This window comes from Styela clava, chromosome 10 (assembly GCF_964204865.1).
Source record: "Styela clava chromosome 10, kaStyClav1.hap1.2, whole genome shotgun sequence".
Lineage (NCBI taxonomy): Eukaryota > Metazoa > Chordata > Ascidiacea > Stolidobranchia > Styelidae > Styela > Styela clava.
In genome coordinates, this window is record NC_135259.1 from 10,199,456 (window position 1) to 10,217,548 (window position 18,093).

General features: G+C 35.6%; 1 protein-coding gene across 3 annotated transcripts; it reads right to left on the bottom strand.

Annotated features, from left to right (window-relative positions):
• Nucleotides 1-10,461: 10,461 nt before the first annotated feature.
• Nucleotides 10,462-18,037, bottom strand: LOC144428107 (uncharacterized). 3 transcript variants are annotated; one of them, XM_078116810.1, is made up of 4 exons: nt 17,752-18,035; nt 14,603-14,705; nt 13,614-13,699; nt 10,462-11,347 (listed from the first exon to the last, which is right to left on the bottom strand). In XM_078116810.1, exons 3-4 carry the CDS (start codon nt 13,690-13,692, stop codon nt 10,980-10,982), a joined length of 447 nt encoding a protein of 148 aa, XP_077972936.1. In that variant the 5' UTR covers nt 13,693-13,699; nt 14,603-14,705; nt 17,752-18,035; the 3' UTR covers nt 10,462-10,979. The 3 variants fall into 3 exon arrangements, with proteins under 3 accessions (XP_077972936.1, XP_077972935.1, XP_077972937.1); XM_078116809.1 differs by lacking the exon at nt 14,603-14,705 and having other exon boundaries at nt 17,825-18,037; XM_078116811.1 differs by lacking the exon at nt 14,603-14,705.
• Between the last annotated feature and the right edge of the window lie 56 nt (nt 18,038-18,093).

The following is an 18,093-nucleotide window of genomic DNA, read 5'->3' on the forward strand; positions in this document are numbered from 1 at the left end:
TTCGTCGACTGACTGGAATTCTTCATATATAATTTATGTCAAAAAAATGGGTTGAGGAGTCCTACCTCATACTTGCGGCCCAAACCATCACGTCAACTTATCGCGTGCGTTCCAAGTCGGATCAAAATATGCATGTGTTACTGTTCCAGGTATGTGATTTCTTGGCAGCCGCGACTCAAAGCTGATCCGTCATCAAACTATACATAATACACGCCACTTAAAGGAGGGTACGCGAGTTACGTCCACCCTAATGTACTTTTTATGTTCCCAGGTAGTAAATAGGTCGCCGTGCCTAACAGCTCAGAAGAAACCCAAATGTAACACAAAAAATATATATTCTTATCTTCAGTGGTTTTATTAAATAAAGATTAAAACGCGAGAAAATGAGCAGATATGTTATAATCGATAAAAGTTGAAAACCATTTCATTTCAAAATTTTAAGTTCAGATCAGCAGAATGCAGAAACTGTGTAAAAAGGCCAACCTATGTAGGAAAGGAAAGCTTTAAAGTCAGGTAAATTTGAAATAAATAACATAACCAAGCAAGCTTTCATATAATTCGTCCAAAAAACAATTTCGAGAACAAAATTTTCTTTATTTTAAGGACATTTACATAATCAGCTGCGCTAACAGTATTAAAAAAAAAACGATAATATTGACAACAACAACAACTCCTAGAAATAACACACAGACGTACTTTGACACAAAAATACAAATCTTCCAGAAACAAAGCTGCACAAAATAAATATGAAAGTTCGCTAATGCAAAGGTGTCCAAAATTTCAAGAAATCAGATTGTACGAACGAGTACTGAAGGAGTTATATTACTATATCGAGTCTATGAACCTTCATATTTTGAATGTTAATACAAATCAACACAGAAATGAAATTGCTGTAAACCATACATGAAACTGAACATTTTAATGAATTAGGCAAATTTCAGACTTAAAGCCATAAGTACACAAGCGTGGGCAATATAATATATATACAGTCTTGGAAGTTTTATGATTTCGTAAGTGTCATTGTATCGTCTTATTATATTAAACTTAACATAAATCTGATTACCTATGAAAGTTTTATATTAATGGGCTCTTGCGCTGAGAAACGTACATTTGTTGTAAGTGCATCTAACTTTACATTTTGAGTAGATTTTCAATGTATCCGTCGTTTTGTCTGTTCTATAGATAATTATTCTAACGACAATTAATGTGATCTGGCTTTATTTGCAGTTTTCTCGTTCCCTTGCAGGCGATTTTATGTTTTTACAGTTATGTTTACTAATGCAGTTAGACTAATATTAGACCTAAAATTATTGATTCGAGGTGGAATTGAACCACAAATTTGGAAATGCTGGCATCGGGATCTGCTGAAAGAAATGCAGTTGACGAACATTTATTCAGTTAAGTATGAAGTATTAGGTTGGTATTGATCACTATGCATCTGCAGTTCGGTTAAATTCGTTTCATTTTATTCAATTTTCGTATTTTGTAAAACCAATAATACCCTAGTAGTTTTTCTATCGACCACCGAGATTATTTTTGTTGACAAACAATGATAAAAAAGAAAAAGAAACTCTCTTACGCAATAAGTAATTCACGCCCCGAAAGAAGTAGGCCAGACCCAATTTTATGTCTCAATAGCAATTCGAATTGCGAAATTCTCCACAACTAACCTACCCTTCAATTTTATGTTGTATTAATATGCATGTGCAGACGGAAGTGGATAGGAGGTGGATCTTCAGCATAACTGTATTCTAACATACAGGACAATTAAACTGAAAGTAAGTTTTTATCAACACAATCATTGTCTTTCCTGTAAGAATTTTTTGTCGTTGTTCACCACGGTATTATACCGATCTTTTTGTTTGTATTTTATAAATTTAAAATGATGATTAAGTTCATTTGATAGAAACAGCCGTTTTATTTGTGAAGCAAGATGAGTGTCTTTCCGATCGTTTCGTAAGAAACTTAGATAAATTATGTTTTTACGTTGAAAAGAAACATAAAATTTGTCTTTTTAAAAACAATATCTAACGGGCATAATCAGAATCCGATGTTTGTGTTACAGAAATTGTCGGGGTTTGAGATTTGTCTTTGAATGTATTCATTGGAAGCTGAAAACTGATTTTGAAATGAATGTAGGACGTCCGTTACGTCTGAGTCAAACATGTAATTTATCTACACTTTACAACAAACGATCCATTGAAGACTGAACAAATAAAGTAGTTCTCATAGTTGAGAAGGGCTCGTGTTTATAAATTGAATTCACACTAAAATTAATTGCTATCATTTATTCCGAGCTGTAACATCATATCCACATTAGGTGTCTCTGTGTTAGTAAAATATTAATACTTATAAAAGAACATTGGCAAGGATTTCTGCGCTGAAGCGTTTTTTTAATTGGATGGAATATTTCGGGTTCGCCAGTTTCCTAACTTGTATTTTATTATTTAGGTTATGCCATGAATACGAGCATAAGCGAATAAGGGAAAAGCGAATCTCACGAATCAAGAGTTTGTTGAAGTAAGTAATAATCTTTCAATATTATCCCAGTTGATAGGAAAGCCGTAAAACGGTTTGATCATGTGAAGACCACGGTCTCTCGTCCTCTGACCAGTCAATGTCGGGTATGGGTATAGTTAACCGGTTATTATTAGTTTTGAATGTATGAACTTGATGGCAGTGGCAGCTATACCCGACCAGCGGTTACGTAAACCACCTAGGAGTTAGCAATCTTTTTTTTTTTCAATGATAACGTATGTGCAGTTTTATCTAAATTATTGCAATTTTGAAAATTGCACAATTGCACAGACTCTTTCAATGCTTGTAGAAGCTATTTTAGTCCTATTATCATTAGTATCATGATGAACTCAATATTTTTTGTGTAATTTTCAGTAAAATGATAAACGAGAATATCGGTCAGAGACTGAAGACTTATTGATCGAAAGTTGGGGATCCCCCAAAACAGCAGTCTTACTTCATAGTGACACCTTGTGTCCCATAACTCATTGGCTGAGTATTAGGAATTAGGATCTCTTCATTCGAGGGGTCGCTCTCAGAACCAATCATTGACTGGGATTCAGGGATTGGTTGGGTATCATGAGCAGGCATGTCTTTTACAGCGTCGTTTTGAGCCAACTCTGTCTCAAATCTTCCTCAGCGGACGTAAGGTCGATCGGCTCATTTTGGATAGATTTTTTAGGATTTTTTATCTCTATTGCACAAGATTCTGTCTCATCCGACTCTGTTTCATCAAGAAGATTCCTTAGAGCAGATCCAGCCTGGTTCATGACAGAACTACGCCAAGTTTCAAGTGCAACCTCGGCTGCTTTTATTTTTGCCTCTTTCTTGGTTGACGCTTCAGTTCCAGAAATTTTTTTATTTTCAAGCTTGGCATCTATTCTAAACCTTGTTTTATGGTCTGGTCCACTCTTGAACTCAGTATAAACCAGAGGTTGAATATTTCTCTGGGCAATTTCATGTAACAAAGATACTGCGTTTTTTCCTCCTTCAACATTGGTACAGGAGGAAACGACGGAACAAACACGGAGGACGAGGAAAATTGTGATATCCGGAATAAAGCCATAGGAAATAAATGATTTGATAATATTTCGAACATGTTCATCTCCGTATGCTAATTTTGGAACTTTTGCTTGTGGAAGTGAGATAGCTCCGTCTACTCTTTTAATTGCAGGATTCCTTAGAGTAGATCCACAAATTCGCAAATTTCCAAGTGCAACCTCGGCTGCTTTTAATTTTGCCTCTTTCTTGGATGACGCTTCAGGTCCAAAAAAATTCTGACTTCCAAGCTTGACATCCATTCTAAACCTTCTTTTATGGACTGGTCCACTCATTGACTCGTTATAACTGATACGTTGACCGTTTCTTTGAGCAAATTCATGTAACAAACATATTGCATTTGTCCTTCTGGGATGTCCAACATCGGTACAGGAGAAACAAATATAATCCACTCTAAATTTCTCAAAGCATTATTGATTTATCAAGCAGATATTCTATCATTCCCCCACATAATATTTCATGTCTCAAGGGATTTTTTTATTACCCCTAAAACTCCAATTATCTTACATTTTATCATAGTTCTCAGTTCAAATTGCATGTCAAGTATTTTGTCATATTTCACAGAATTTCTAAATTGCCAAACTGCATGTTTACCACGTGCCATGATTATTGATATTGAAATACTGTCTAACTCCTGTGTGAAAAATTAATTTGATGATGACAAAATATTTACTGGTAATTCACACCAATGCCAAAATCTTTTGACATAGTCACAATCATAAAATAGATGATAGACTGTTTCTTGACTATTTGTATTACATAGCACACAATTTCCATTATCATCATCAAACCAATATTTTATTTTGCTACCCACTGGCAGCTCATTATGCAAGATCTTCCAACACAATTCTTTAGTTTTATTAGATACTGGCACTTGCCATATACTTTTCCATTTGATATTACATGTTAAACCTAAGCATTGTTGTACATGCATACTTTTTGAAACCACAAATTTCCTAATTTTCTGTTGCAACAAAATGTTATATGCATATTTTGTTGATACATTTTCAGGAATGTCATATCTATCTATTTCAGACCTTTGATACAAATCAAAGCCACAATTTTCAGAGGGATTTGAAAATTGGCGATTCCTGCTTAGAATCGTTTTCCAGTTAGTTGGAATATTAGCTCTCAAGTTTCTAATCACATTTTCTTCTGTACACATTCTGGCCCTTTTTCTAGAATCAGTTATTCTTTCAAAACATTCCCTTCCATCTATTTTCCTAACCAAATCCAATATTGATAAAGAATTAATCTGTGCCAGAGTATGTATTCCTGCCCTGATATATTTTTGTCTTATTACTGCATTACTTTCATTGGGATAATTCGGATTGAACCAAATGTTTTCGCTAAGTACCACTTTCTTTGTTTCAGGTGCATTTCTTTGGATTCTCAATTAATTTTCGAACAATTTTTATACTATTTTGGTAAAATAATGGTGTTGAATCCATACCCCGTGTATTATGTGTTAAGTGAAGCATATCCAAATTGCTTGTACACATATTCGGATGATAATTATCAATATAACATTTTGCTCTCTTGGCCCATGGACCCTCATTCTGTTTCAACAACTGAAATATCCACTTCACTTGAAGAGCTTCAATTTGAGTTTGAAGATCAATCATTTTTAGGCCACCATCATTTTGTTCTGCACAGCAGATATGTTGTCCTATCATTTGTGGCTTGTCATTCCAAAAAAAATTCCATATTATAGATTTCATTTTTTGCATAAATTCCTGCGGTATAATTTCACATGTTGCCAAATACCCAAATTTTTGACATTAGCATGGACTTAATTAATATGCTCTTTCAACAACAATAGTTAGTCTCCTACCCTTCCACAGATTGACTATTTTTTGCATTTTTGTTACAACTGCTGTCCAGTTATCTGTGCATACCTGTTGATTCGATCCTATCCACATTCCTAATATTTTTATTTTATCCCTAATAATTTTAATTCCTCTGAAATGCATCTCACTGGGCTAAAACCAATTTTTTGCTTTCCCCACCAGTAATATTTGGGATTTCTCTACTTTTAGTTTTATGCCTGTAGCTCTGGTATAATTTTCCAACAGTTTCAAAGAGGCATTTATCGATACCTTACTTCCCAACATCAAATTAGTATTAGCTGCATAGCCTTTGTATTTCTCGGTTCTACCTGTAACATTCTTAAAACCTATTATTGTTTCTTCTTTTCTAATATTACAAGCTAACAATTCTGCAATCAAAGTATATATTGCCGGTGAAAGAGGGCAACCCTGTCTCACTCCACGTTTTAATTCAAATTGTTGTGAAATATAACCATTTGTAATAATTCTTGCTTCCGTTTGTTTATAAATGTTATATATCCAATTTATAAATTTCATTCCAAATCCAAATTTACCAATTACTTTAAGTAATACCTCTCTATCCCGTGTCATACGCCTTTTCCTGGTCCAACGCCATAAGAGCGAAACCAGTGTTATCGATTCCCGCCTGGAAGATATCATCTCTAATGCACATCACATTTCCATGAATACATCTTCCTTTAATAAAACCTGTTTGATCAGGATGTATGATTTCAGGTAAAATTTGTTTTAGTCTATTTGCCAAAATTTTTGTGAACAATTTATATTCAAAGTTCATCAAAGTGATCGGTCGCCAATTCTTTAAATTTTCTCTTTCATCACCTTTATATAACAACACATTCACTCCAGTATTAGCCCTCTTGTGCATCACCCCATTTGCATATGTTTCTATAGTATAATACACAATGTGTTTAATGTCATTCCAGAAGGATAAATAGAAATCTTTCGTTAGACCATCTATACCTGAAGACTTGCCTAATTTCATTTCCTTATATGTTCCTCAATTTCCGTAATCTGTATATCTTTCTCACTATCATATCTCTGTCGATGCTGCCACAGCCAAACTAAAACCAAATTTTGATGTTTTAGCTGGAGGGAGATTAGCGCAAGGAATTTGTCGAGATTGCGATTAAATTTAGTTTTTTGCACGACGCTTATTATTTTCCACTTTTGCTTTTGTAACACTGTAAACATTGTTCATAAAATGTAACTTTCTACGTCACACTTACATGGCCCGCCAGACTACGTGGGGAAAATTTTTGGCTTCTGATTTAGACCATCAACGGTGATTCCAAATGAATCTGTAATAAACTGTCTTACCACACGTGTGTTAGTTAGACCGTGGCAAAATGCTCGATTGTGCATAACCATAAAAAACACCAATAAAAGAGATAAATCGTGATAAATAATGTGTGAACGTTAAAATGCTAAAATAAAAAAGCTATTATCGGCTAGGGCCCAGTATGTATTAAAGCGAACATTTTTTTCTGAGAACTTTGTGATAGCACTAATATTATGTGAAATTTAATTAGTCATTTTTTAAAATTCTATTTCCAAGCAAAATTATTCGTCTATTCTTTTTTTTTGCTGTAGGGCTGTGGTGGGCTTTTTACATGGAGCTGGATGCTATTAAAACTCTTTGAACCCTGAAAGCCGCTATGGCGGCTTTCCCGAGAAAGTCTTCCGACGCTGAAAGCCGCTTTAGCGGCTTTCGCATCCCGTATGAGCTCTGCAACTTTGAAACCCTCATATCTCGCGAACCATATATTATATTTAGACAAGTTTTACATCGTGTGAAAGATAATCTACAAGACTAATTATTATTTTAAAATTGAGATAAAATATTGTGATCATCTTATAAAAATTGGCAAAATTGAAGAAAAGCATGAAAATTTTCTGAAAAACTTCTAAATCTAATTGAAAAAACTTCAATTTGTTTTCGATTTAACCTAGTAGATTATCAAACACATTTGTAGAAGTTGGAGATAGCTTTCCAGTGATACCATTAGATTGAAATTATGTTGTACCATTCAAATTTTAGAAGCATTTTTATTCGTGATTATTTTTGTTGCAGGATCGATGCTACGTCAAGGTGACGTAAATAACGTCCTAACACATTTACGCCGTTACGCTACGCCGTTACGCAGCGACGTTACGCAATCACGTCGGCACGTAACACGTTCCAAACGGAAAACACTTTTCCCCGCAAGCTCGCAAAGTCATTTACTTCGTACTCGTGAAGCGACTAACGACTTGTAAACGATACACGCGGGGAATTTACGCATTACATCCAGCCTCAAAATCTGTTCGACTAAAACACACAATATGCAGTGTTATTGCCGTTTTAATTGCATTCAGATATGAAAAATAGGAATAGCAAATATACGGATTTCTAAAAACGGAATGATGGAACATGTCGCAGGATGCATTGTTTGAGTCAACGCTGGACTTTATTGTGCCATATTTTCTTCTTCTGATAGATGGATACAATCCAACATTTTATCTATACCTAGCGTTCGTTTAAAATCCATTGTAAATATAGCGATATCAAGAATGTAGCGTATAAGCAGTAATTTCAAAAATCGAATGAGGCCGCAAAATGTAAAACACTGGCCAGGTGAGCTACTGGTGCCACCATGTCTTCCGCGTTCCCGTTATCATTTTCTTTTATTCAATTTTCATGATATCCAACGGTGAAGAATTAGCCTTGATGTTTCCGGTGGAACCTCATAAATGCATGAGGATCAAATATTTCACTTTGGCCATACATTTTTGTCCAATATTTAAATAATAAACGTATATTAAATGACCTTTATATTCTAGCAATTTTACTATGTTCGATCGAGATTCGTCTGAATATATGGGGTTTTATCTGCGGCCGAGGATATGATACTGATTCAATGATGGCACAATCTAGCTCAAGCTGTGAACGACCAGATGCGCAATTGCGCAATCTACCTTACGCAATGCATTACGCTCGAAGCGTCGCATGAACGTTATCATTACAATGTCGTCGTCGCCCTTTGCGACGTTACGCAAACTTGGCGTCAAAACACTTGATCAATTTTGTTCACAAACCATTGGAATCGATAGTACAAATTCTGCAATAAAATGAGTTATGCGTATGTTAAGAAAATCATTCGTATATCCCCCGAAAGGTAATTTTGTATACTTTTCAAAATTTTACATATATCGATGATACATTTCTAAAAAAGGTGTCAAATATTACTAAAATACAAAAAAATAGTAGATGGGACTAAAAATAGGCTTACACATCTCGTCAAATATCTCGTAAAAAATGATGCCAGTTTTAAATAAAAGACTAGATAAGCTTTTATATGACATATTACAGACCATCTGATATCTGATGGTTTAGAAGTTATGTTGATTTAAAATTAGGGATATTACAAATTTTTAACGCATCGAATCAATGCGACGCCGTGGGAGGTCAGGGTGAGTCTTGGAATAATGAATTTGACAACAATCATCGCATTGACACTATAAGTCCCTCTTCGTAGACCATTGAACCAACAATTCTAGGCCTAAACCTAGGCTTAACTGCATTAGTAAAGATGTAAAAGACTTAGGAAAGGCAGTGTAAAAACGAAAACGCCACAATATAGACTACTTGATGATGGACCATATTTAAGAAAAAGAAACAAATTAATAAATAAAAACTACTCTATTGAAGTCGTTTAACCGACTACTTGTGCCCACGTCATTTTTGACGTGAATATAATAATGAGACAAAATGACACGATCCACCTAAAGAAGTGACCGTTGGAATGACAAAATATTCCAGCAAATAATATCACCTGTACTCTATTCGGAAGATATCTCTGCACATCCGCATACTAACAGACTTTTTAATTCAGCAACGATGTTGATCTTACATAGAAAACGGTCCAAACATCTCTGCAAAGCCGCATCTATCCCAGAGTCGTTGATTCACATAAATACACTTCTAAGTACCAATCTAGTTCTATATCATGGCCTAACTGGAAACCCTTTTATATTCCATATAAAAATATATACCATATTGGGTCATGGGCCAAAAAGTACCTTAATAACGCATCTCTGGGCTTCTAGTTCTAAGCACTTAATGGATCAAACCCTGTCGAATTGTGCCCAGTGGAACATATCTCAGGGAATCCCGGTCCCTTGTTCCCCATAGGAAACAAATATTTTCAGACTGCCCCACGTCGAGATTGGGAAGGCACACCCACTCGCCAACGTTATGAATATTTTACAGTGGACTAAAGTTGAAAATATCAGACGGTGGTTTGTCATGTTGGAAAGGCTAATGTAGAAAAACCTAAATGGTAAAATATTAGTTTCAACCCCCCAAAACCAATTTCCTCCCATAACTTGCGTCGCTCTACACGGCCGTTGTCCGTTTGCGGGGACGTTGTAACTCACCGAAAGGCGGATTCAAACATCGAACCGCAGACCTGATTCCAGATATAGTATGAGTGTGAGAGCTGATTTACCACTGTGTCCCACCTTCCCCTACTAACTTTCGCGTTTGTCTGACTGAATGCATAATTATGCAGTTTTTATGCAACTTTACCAACGTTATGTTGTCGAGAGATGAAATAATCACACAGATCTCAACTCATCGTAGATTAGAACTATTCCGTATTCTTCACAAATATTTGATTAAAACATATAATTTTGCCCACCCCTATCTAGTTGGTTTGTATGTTGAAGTATAATTAGGACGATATGTCGAGTTACGACAAAGGGATTCTGAGAGAAAGAAAAATTTTGTTTGCTAGATTAGACTTTTGTCAACGACTAGATATAGGTTGCCACCCCATGGTTTTCACAAACTGAAAAGCTCTGAATAAGAGGTTCTCAAAAATATCGTTATCCCTAAATTGAAATACCATAAGCTCAATTTCCCCTTACATTAAAAATAAAATTCCAAGCGTGCATTTTATCAAATTTGATTACAGCAATGACATAAGAATCCATAAATACAAAAACAACATATTGACTTAATCTCAGTGAGAAGGATGTCACTGTTTCTGCGATATCAAACCTAGGAATTCCATATCATCGTCAATTATAAGCTTGACTCAATATTTTGTTTTAATGAATGCCATTGCAAAGAATAAGTTGAATGACTTTAAATCAAAAATGGTAATGACGCCGTGAAATGGGTGGCATATTGCTGTTGGAGACGAACACAAAAACATCTGTAGTCGATTTTGAGTCTTGGATTTCACGAAACCGAATTATAAAACCAACTTTCCATAGCTTTTCTTTGGCGCCATCAGTTTTCATTTCACAGAAGATTAAGCTTCATTGCAGCTATAATAATGAAGACTACATGTCTCTACTACCTGCGAGACCTACTAAATTATGATGTAACAATGTTTGCTAACTAGATTCGAACAAGCGCGCCCAGTTTTTCTGCAAAGTGGCGGAAATATGGCGATTACAAAATAAATTGTTACGTCAATGAAAACCCCCCTAAAATTGTCTAGGTATCCTCTTTTGGGTTAAGTACCCCCAGTTTGTGTGCCACTGGCCTAGCAAATACCATACGGATTATATGCCAGCAGAACCAGAATACGTATTATTCTCAAGAATAACATATGCAAAACTAAATTTGAAGAAGACTTTTAAACACCGAGCAATAATTTCAAAGAATAAATATTGCACGCTATATTTTAGATTTTTCATTTTGACTTTATTCAAAGCCTTTTTGTTCGCAGTTCTTCCCCACACACTACTTAAGAAATCCTTTTCCCTCCTGAGTTTAAAAAATAAAGGTAAAGTCCGGTTGTTTTCCACAGTTGAATCATAAACGGCTGCTTTTATGGCTCGAAAAATACCGGAATCTGTCTCACTGAGTTTGAAAGTTTGTTCCAACCATTTTTCAGCTAAATCAGGCGTAGAAAGTTTCTTATCAGTTTCTAAATAAATGAAAATGATATTAACTCTTTGAACTCTGACAGCTCTGAGCGAAGTTACTCGCTCACCCTGAAGGTTCGCGGCGCCGTATTGGTAGAACAATAAAATAAGTCTAAATACGGGCTATTTGGCACGCTTGTAACTTTTTACCAATTATAGGTAGCACGTTGTGAGACATTTCAATCGAAAGGAAATTTTATCGTGCATTCAGAATGTATTTTCCATTTTGAAATACATTTTGTCAAAATTAATAAAATTGACCCTAATCTAACAGTCATTTTTCTGCATGTATGTGAGTTTTGGCTTGAAATTTTGTTAGTTTGGTACAAAATATACTGCCAATATTTGATGTTCATAAAGAGTTTTTTATAAGCTTTTTGTTGATATTCGAATTACTATTGTGGCTGCCATATAACCAACTTTATATTTAAATATTTAATTGTGTATCATTGTGTCGGGTGAACAACATCGATAAGCGGCCATGACTCACTGATTACGCAGCTACGCAAAAGCCGATCACGTGACTACCGTCATGAAGATGTTGATAAGTACGCTCGAAACGTATTGCGTGGCAAAATGCGCAAGATAACTTTCACGACGACGTTCTCAGCGGAACATCGGTCGCCGAGTTTCGATATGATATTAACCCTGTATGGATTGAAGTACCGACGTCGAGTAATGCGTGCAGTAATAGCGAAGTGAAGTTAATATCGTCATATAAAATTTCACGTGGAAAATGTTTTATTCGCCCATGAGTATTTGTTCAAATATTAACCAAAATAAGTACTTGCCTGCTCTGCAGATCAAAATATCTGATTTTACGAATGTTAGGCGAAGCAAGTGGATGGAATAATATCTGAGAGCACTAATAATGCAGAAAGAGCAACTCTTATTCCAACAAGATCATATGCGTCGCCAGAACTAGATACCCCACCGCAAAACGTCAGTTCTAATAATAGATGCGTCGTATGCAGCAAAATTTACATTATTGCCAAAAAACCAATCCAGCTGCTAAAGACAAAGCGTTGCTGAAACGATGCGAGACAGTATATAAGTACAAATACTGTAATGAGTACCTATGTATAGGTAACGAAACCAACAACCATTGGTATAACTGGCACAACAAAGTGCAATATTGGATTTAGTCTGCCTAATATTTTCATGTTCTTCATTGTTCCGGGCATAACGAAGTGCAATATTCAATTTAAAATTTTTAGCAAGCAGTCTTTTATGTACATACATTTTTCATGGTCTTTATTGTTCCGTTATCCGCTAATAAAATCACAATCTTGTTCATATTGCGTATATGTAACCACAACTTAATGGGGCTTGAGCGGGCAGTCAAAGTCAAATCGTAGTGCGAATTTTGAATGCGTAGCATCGGGTTAATTAATTACTTCCTGCGGACATTTAAATAATAACATCTCGACGTAACGTTATAGCGGATATCGTCACGTTTAGTTGCTTTTGCGTAATATGCGTAAAGTTGTGCGTGACGAGACGTTGCCTCTCTTCAATGAGAACATCAATTTGACGCAGCGTCGCTGTTGAATCTACAGATAATCTAATATATTTGGTCATAAAATTTGAATGGCTCATCGTAAAATCGTTTTGGATACGTATATGAAAAGCTATTCAAATTCTCTACATATATTGCCGATTGAATATGTGGCTATTTAGGCAAGAAGTCGAAATTCTTTATATTAAATATTTGTTATCATACAATAATTTCATACGCACTTTCAAATTGCCAATTTTACTGAAACATCGTATATTAGAGCACCGATCATCACAATATAATTAGTCCCAATAACAAGCTTTCATGCAATATAAAATTTATTTAAATACTCATTGTGGTTCTTGAGATACGAGATCATAAAGTTGATTCCCTCCGACACGAAAAACAAGCCGGTAAACCGGCTTGCCGGGGCACAGAGCGTACTCAAACAAGCCGGTAAACCGGCTTGCCGGGTTCAAGCGGTTAAAGACGAATTTTACATTTGTCACTGAGCATATATGGCTTGGAATTTTCTTAAAAGCACTCAAAGAGCAGTGGTTTTCAACCCTCGTTGCGCGCAAGCTCACAATTTATGGACAGAGCTATATTTATACCTCATAGTGTTACATAAGCAAAAGTGGAAAACAATGAGCCTAGTGCCCAAACTAAATTAAACCAAATTGAATTACCCAACATGCCGGATTTGGCCGGCGGTTTAGAGGTCGGAGTAAAAGAGTTTTATAAAATAAATGCTATGCTTAACTAATCACCTGAAACCAATGCGTCAGCCAGTCCAATGAACGAGGAAGATTTGTTGTCTATCTGCATTGAAGATGCGAGCAAACGCATAGTTTTTCTGAAACCAATATTGAACGAAATGAAAAGATTATTTTCATTAAATACAGACAGAAAGCTTAATACAGGGATGGCCAAATCCAAATATTTCTCTATTCCGAATTGATTCTGAGAAAATATTCCTAAATTTTGAATACATTTTGACGTGACGTGGGGGCATGTTCATGCGGAAAACTACATGAATCACTATTTCTTCGTAATTTTATTCCGATTTTTCTTATTTTAGTTCTATTACGAGTTCAGGGACTGTCTCTGTTAGCCAAGAGAATATACTGCCCACAGGTTTCAGTCCCTCTACAAAACTTGATGTAAAGTAGGCGAACAAAATTAGTTACCTCCATACACATACTTCCGGAGCGCCATTAATCTAAGTGAAAATTTCCGACAGAGATTAAAAAGCATTGGGCTCACTGAGTATTCTCAACAGAAAAAACGTCTATATTAATTTGGTTTTCTGGGAGTGAGAAGTTGGTGTCAAAATTTTCATCAAACATGTAAATTTTCCCCACAACAGAGACCCGAATTAAATAAATATTCATGTTATTTCATCCCATCTTCTTGTGAACAAATTGAATCATTGAGTCAGGGAACATCAGTCTGTGAAATTAGCCGTTTATACAAAAATATCACATATTGGTTTAACAGTTGGAGGGCAAGTAACACACTTGCTGTAGAACCACTAATTAAACCCTAGCATCCCGGGTTGCGTCTTACAGTCCGATGCACCTCATAGTATTGTAAAATACGGTATTTAACGCTGAAAACTGGTGCACTATGCCCAGATGACCCGACTATTGTCTGTCCCCAGTCCACATACGACTATCTCCCATATTTGTGGATACAGATAGTACACATTTCAACATCACATACCAATCTATAATAAATGTAAACTTCTCAAAGCTACCTGTAGTTTGCAGCAGTGGCCACTTCAGCCCCGCCTTCATGTTGAGTGTGAGATCATTTTGTTATTTGTTTCAGATGCATGGGATTGATATTACATGAAAGTACTGAAACAAAGTTGCCAATAGGTTCATTTGCTTATGGGGTTATGATGAAGTCAATGCTAAATAATGTACGAAATAAGATGCTCTGAGTAAGCAACGCTCACATATCTTTGGAAAAAGTTTGATATGTGAAAGTGTATGGAAAGATGGAGATTATGGGTGGCTCTCATAACCACCATAAATCAACATTTCCAGACCGTAAGGCATTTCGTCGTTTTTTTTGGGGGGGGGGTTGTATTCACTGTAATATAAATAATATTCTTTTTTTTTAATGTAACTATAACACTCATACATAATATATACAGTATAACAAAAGATTTGAAATGTCTGAATGTACAAAAACTGGAGTGCGACTTGTGCATAATACTAGCAATGGATCCATCAAGATTGAACAAATAAAGTAGTTTTTATGCACAGTGAGCTCTAAAATAGGGAGGGGGGAAGTCAACAAAAAAACTTGGGAACCACTGATTTTAGTAGTAAATTTTCCCTAAATCAACACAAGGTGCCCTGTTCCTAACATTTTATAAACTGATGAACCTGTGAACCATGATCAAATCCTAATCTCCAACCACAAATTAGACAGTTGCATTTTATTTTCTAATTCAAAAGATAGTTCATCAGAACAGGGGTCCGCAACTACTTTTCATCGCGACCCAAAAGATTGTTTTCTAATTTCTCGCGACCCAAGCATTTGGTAAACATGTAAATAGTTACCGATTTTAAGACTATTATTGACACTAGCAATTTTCTTGTACAAAATTATGTGAAACTTATCACATAAAATCGTGAATAATAGCGTTAATTATGACTAATGCGAATTATTAGCTTTGTGTTTTGAACACAACATATAAATTCGATCTTAAATAGGGAGACAGCAACTCGAAGGTCTTCTTCTACTTTTAGCCTTGATCTGTATTTGTTTTTTATGTATGAAAACGCAGAAAAGGTTTTTTCACATAAGTAGGTAGTTCCGAATGACAACAGAACATTCATTGCAGCAGCTGATAACTCCGGAGATTATTTTTCCACTGAAATCCAAAATTCAGTCAATCTTCTTTTTCCATCAAATGTGATCTTTAACCCGCGATCACTTGACAAGTCATCCAATGCTTCAATCAAATCTGATGATAGATGTTGTATATTTGATACTGTGAAACGTGAAAATATCTAGTCGTAGTGATGTGTTTTTGGGAAAATATTTATTAAACCACTGTGAAAGATCATGAAGATAACTGATTATGGACTTATTCCCAATGTTTTGACTGAACTCGTTTTCTTTGAGAAAATCGTTCAGCTCGGAAAACATATCCATTCTTCCATTTTCGAACGGGCAATCCAGTGGATTTTCTTTTTGAAAGCTTCGATCTTGTTATTCGCTTAGATATTTTGTCATTGTTTTCTTTTCGCTTAACAATCCTTTTTCTAATCGGCGGAAAAGTGTATTGGTTTGTCAATGAATTTTGGATGCTTTGCTGTAAGATTCGTTTCAATTTCACTGCTTTCAGGCTCTCGTTGGCAAGAACATCGGAACAAACAGCCCATTGAGGACGTGACTCATCATTTATAAGAACACACGTGAAACCAAGTTTTATAAATTCTTCGCTGTACTTCCGCTTATAAAGATGGTTTGAGTGATGTATATATCCGATGAGGGTGAGAAGATGAGTCTTTTGTCGGGCGTTGATCCACACTGCTTGAAGACGCAAAGATGTTTGAAGGTGCATGCGGTGTTCTGTTCTCACTTAATTTCTTCTTTGTATCTCCCGCTCGTGTTTTTTCTTTTGAGTATTCTTCGGTAACCAGTTTGTTAACATTATTTGTGACTAAAACTACCTTTAAAATTCTTAACCCCGCTAAATTTTGAATTTAATCAGGAATGTCTTACAATAACAAATGTAACAGCACCCTAACTATTTAATTTAGAAGGGAAAAATCTCATCATCTGTCCTTATCAAGCAATTCCACACGACTACTGCTAACCTCGCATTGCTACAAACAACACAATTATCTACGTAGTAGGATAATACTAATTAACAATGCAAACAACTGCGTAATGAATGTTTCCCCGACTTTCGATCCCGGCAAAATTCTCCGGCTTCATACTCTACCATTGCAAAATTATTGGTACTTATTTCAAGAATGGTTTTGTGAGTTGGCGCCTATATAAACCGGTTTATATGTTTAAAACTGTCATTTTAATTCAATACATTCAACAACCTTACATTTAAATGTGCCGTATGGAAGTTTGGCTTAGTCTATCACAGCTATTTCTAGATTAATTTTTGATTACTGCATTAAAATAAAAACTCCGACAAAGCAAAATAAAAACTAAGAAATAGCCCGCGAAAACTGCCAAAATGAGGTAATATTCACAACCACGAAAAACTGTCTGAATGGTAAAAGTATCTGAGCGCTTCTGAAACGTTTATTGTTACGTCAAATCTTGCACTTATGCTGATTGGCCAATGTTACGGCAGTAAATAAGGAAGTGTATATTCGGGAAAACATCCATATATAATTATATTCAGAGATTTATAAAGTTGTTATACATAAATACGCTACACTGACGCGATGCTCATATTTATGGCACATTTAAATTGTTTTGTGACCCAGAGCGGAGGGCTTCGCGACCCAATTTCGCGACCCCGTAGTTGCGGACCCCTGCATTAGAAAGCTGCATATTAAGCCTTCAAAAATGAATTATTTCGCCTAGAATAGATTATAGAGATATTCAGATTCAAGGCTGTGGTGTCGAAAGTCGTATTTCCAAAATTATAGTGGCAGAAGAAATTGCAAAGTCTAATTCTTTGGAGTTGGAACTAAGATGAGAAAGGAACGAAATGTAACCCAGTGTACGAAATGTAACGAGGTTTGATATAATTTCACATTGGCCACTAGATGACGCCATGCCATCTCATTCAAACCGTAAGCAAAACAACAAGCTCAAATATATGCACACGAAAACCAAAACAGAATATTTTACCCATAAGTTTTTCCAAAATGATATATATTGTGTAGAGATGAGACTATGGAACGCCTACCGTACCTGGGTCCAATGTAGTTTGATACCACATGTATCTCTATTGGGCGTGGCGGGACAATTTTTGCATACGTCTCACTTAACCTCCACCTGACTACGTCGTCCAAACATTACGTGATTGCAACGAGTATGAAAACCGTTTTCCAAAAGAAATAATAATATATCGTAATCTCATATTTTTCAGTCAAAGGCTTGTCCATACAAATGTCCCGTAGTCACACTACAAATACCGTTTGGCAATTTTTCTCATACCATCTACTGCCACATTGCTGCCGTCTGCTTGAAAGTAAAACTAAGTTAGTTCATGACCAAAAAGTGATGAATTTCCCTATTACAAAACTAGTGAAT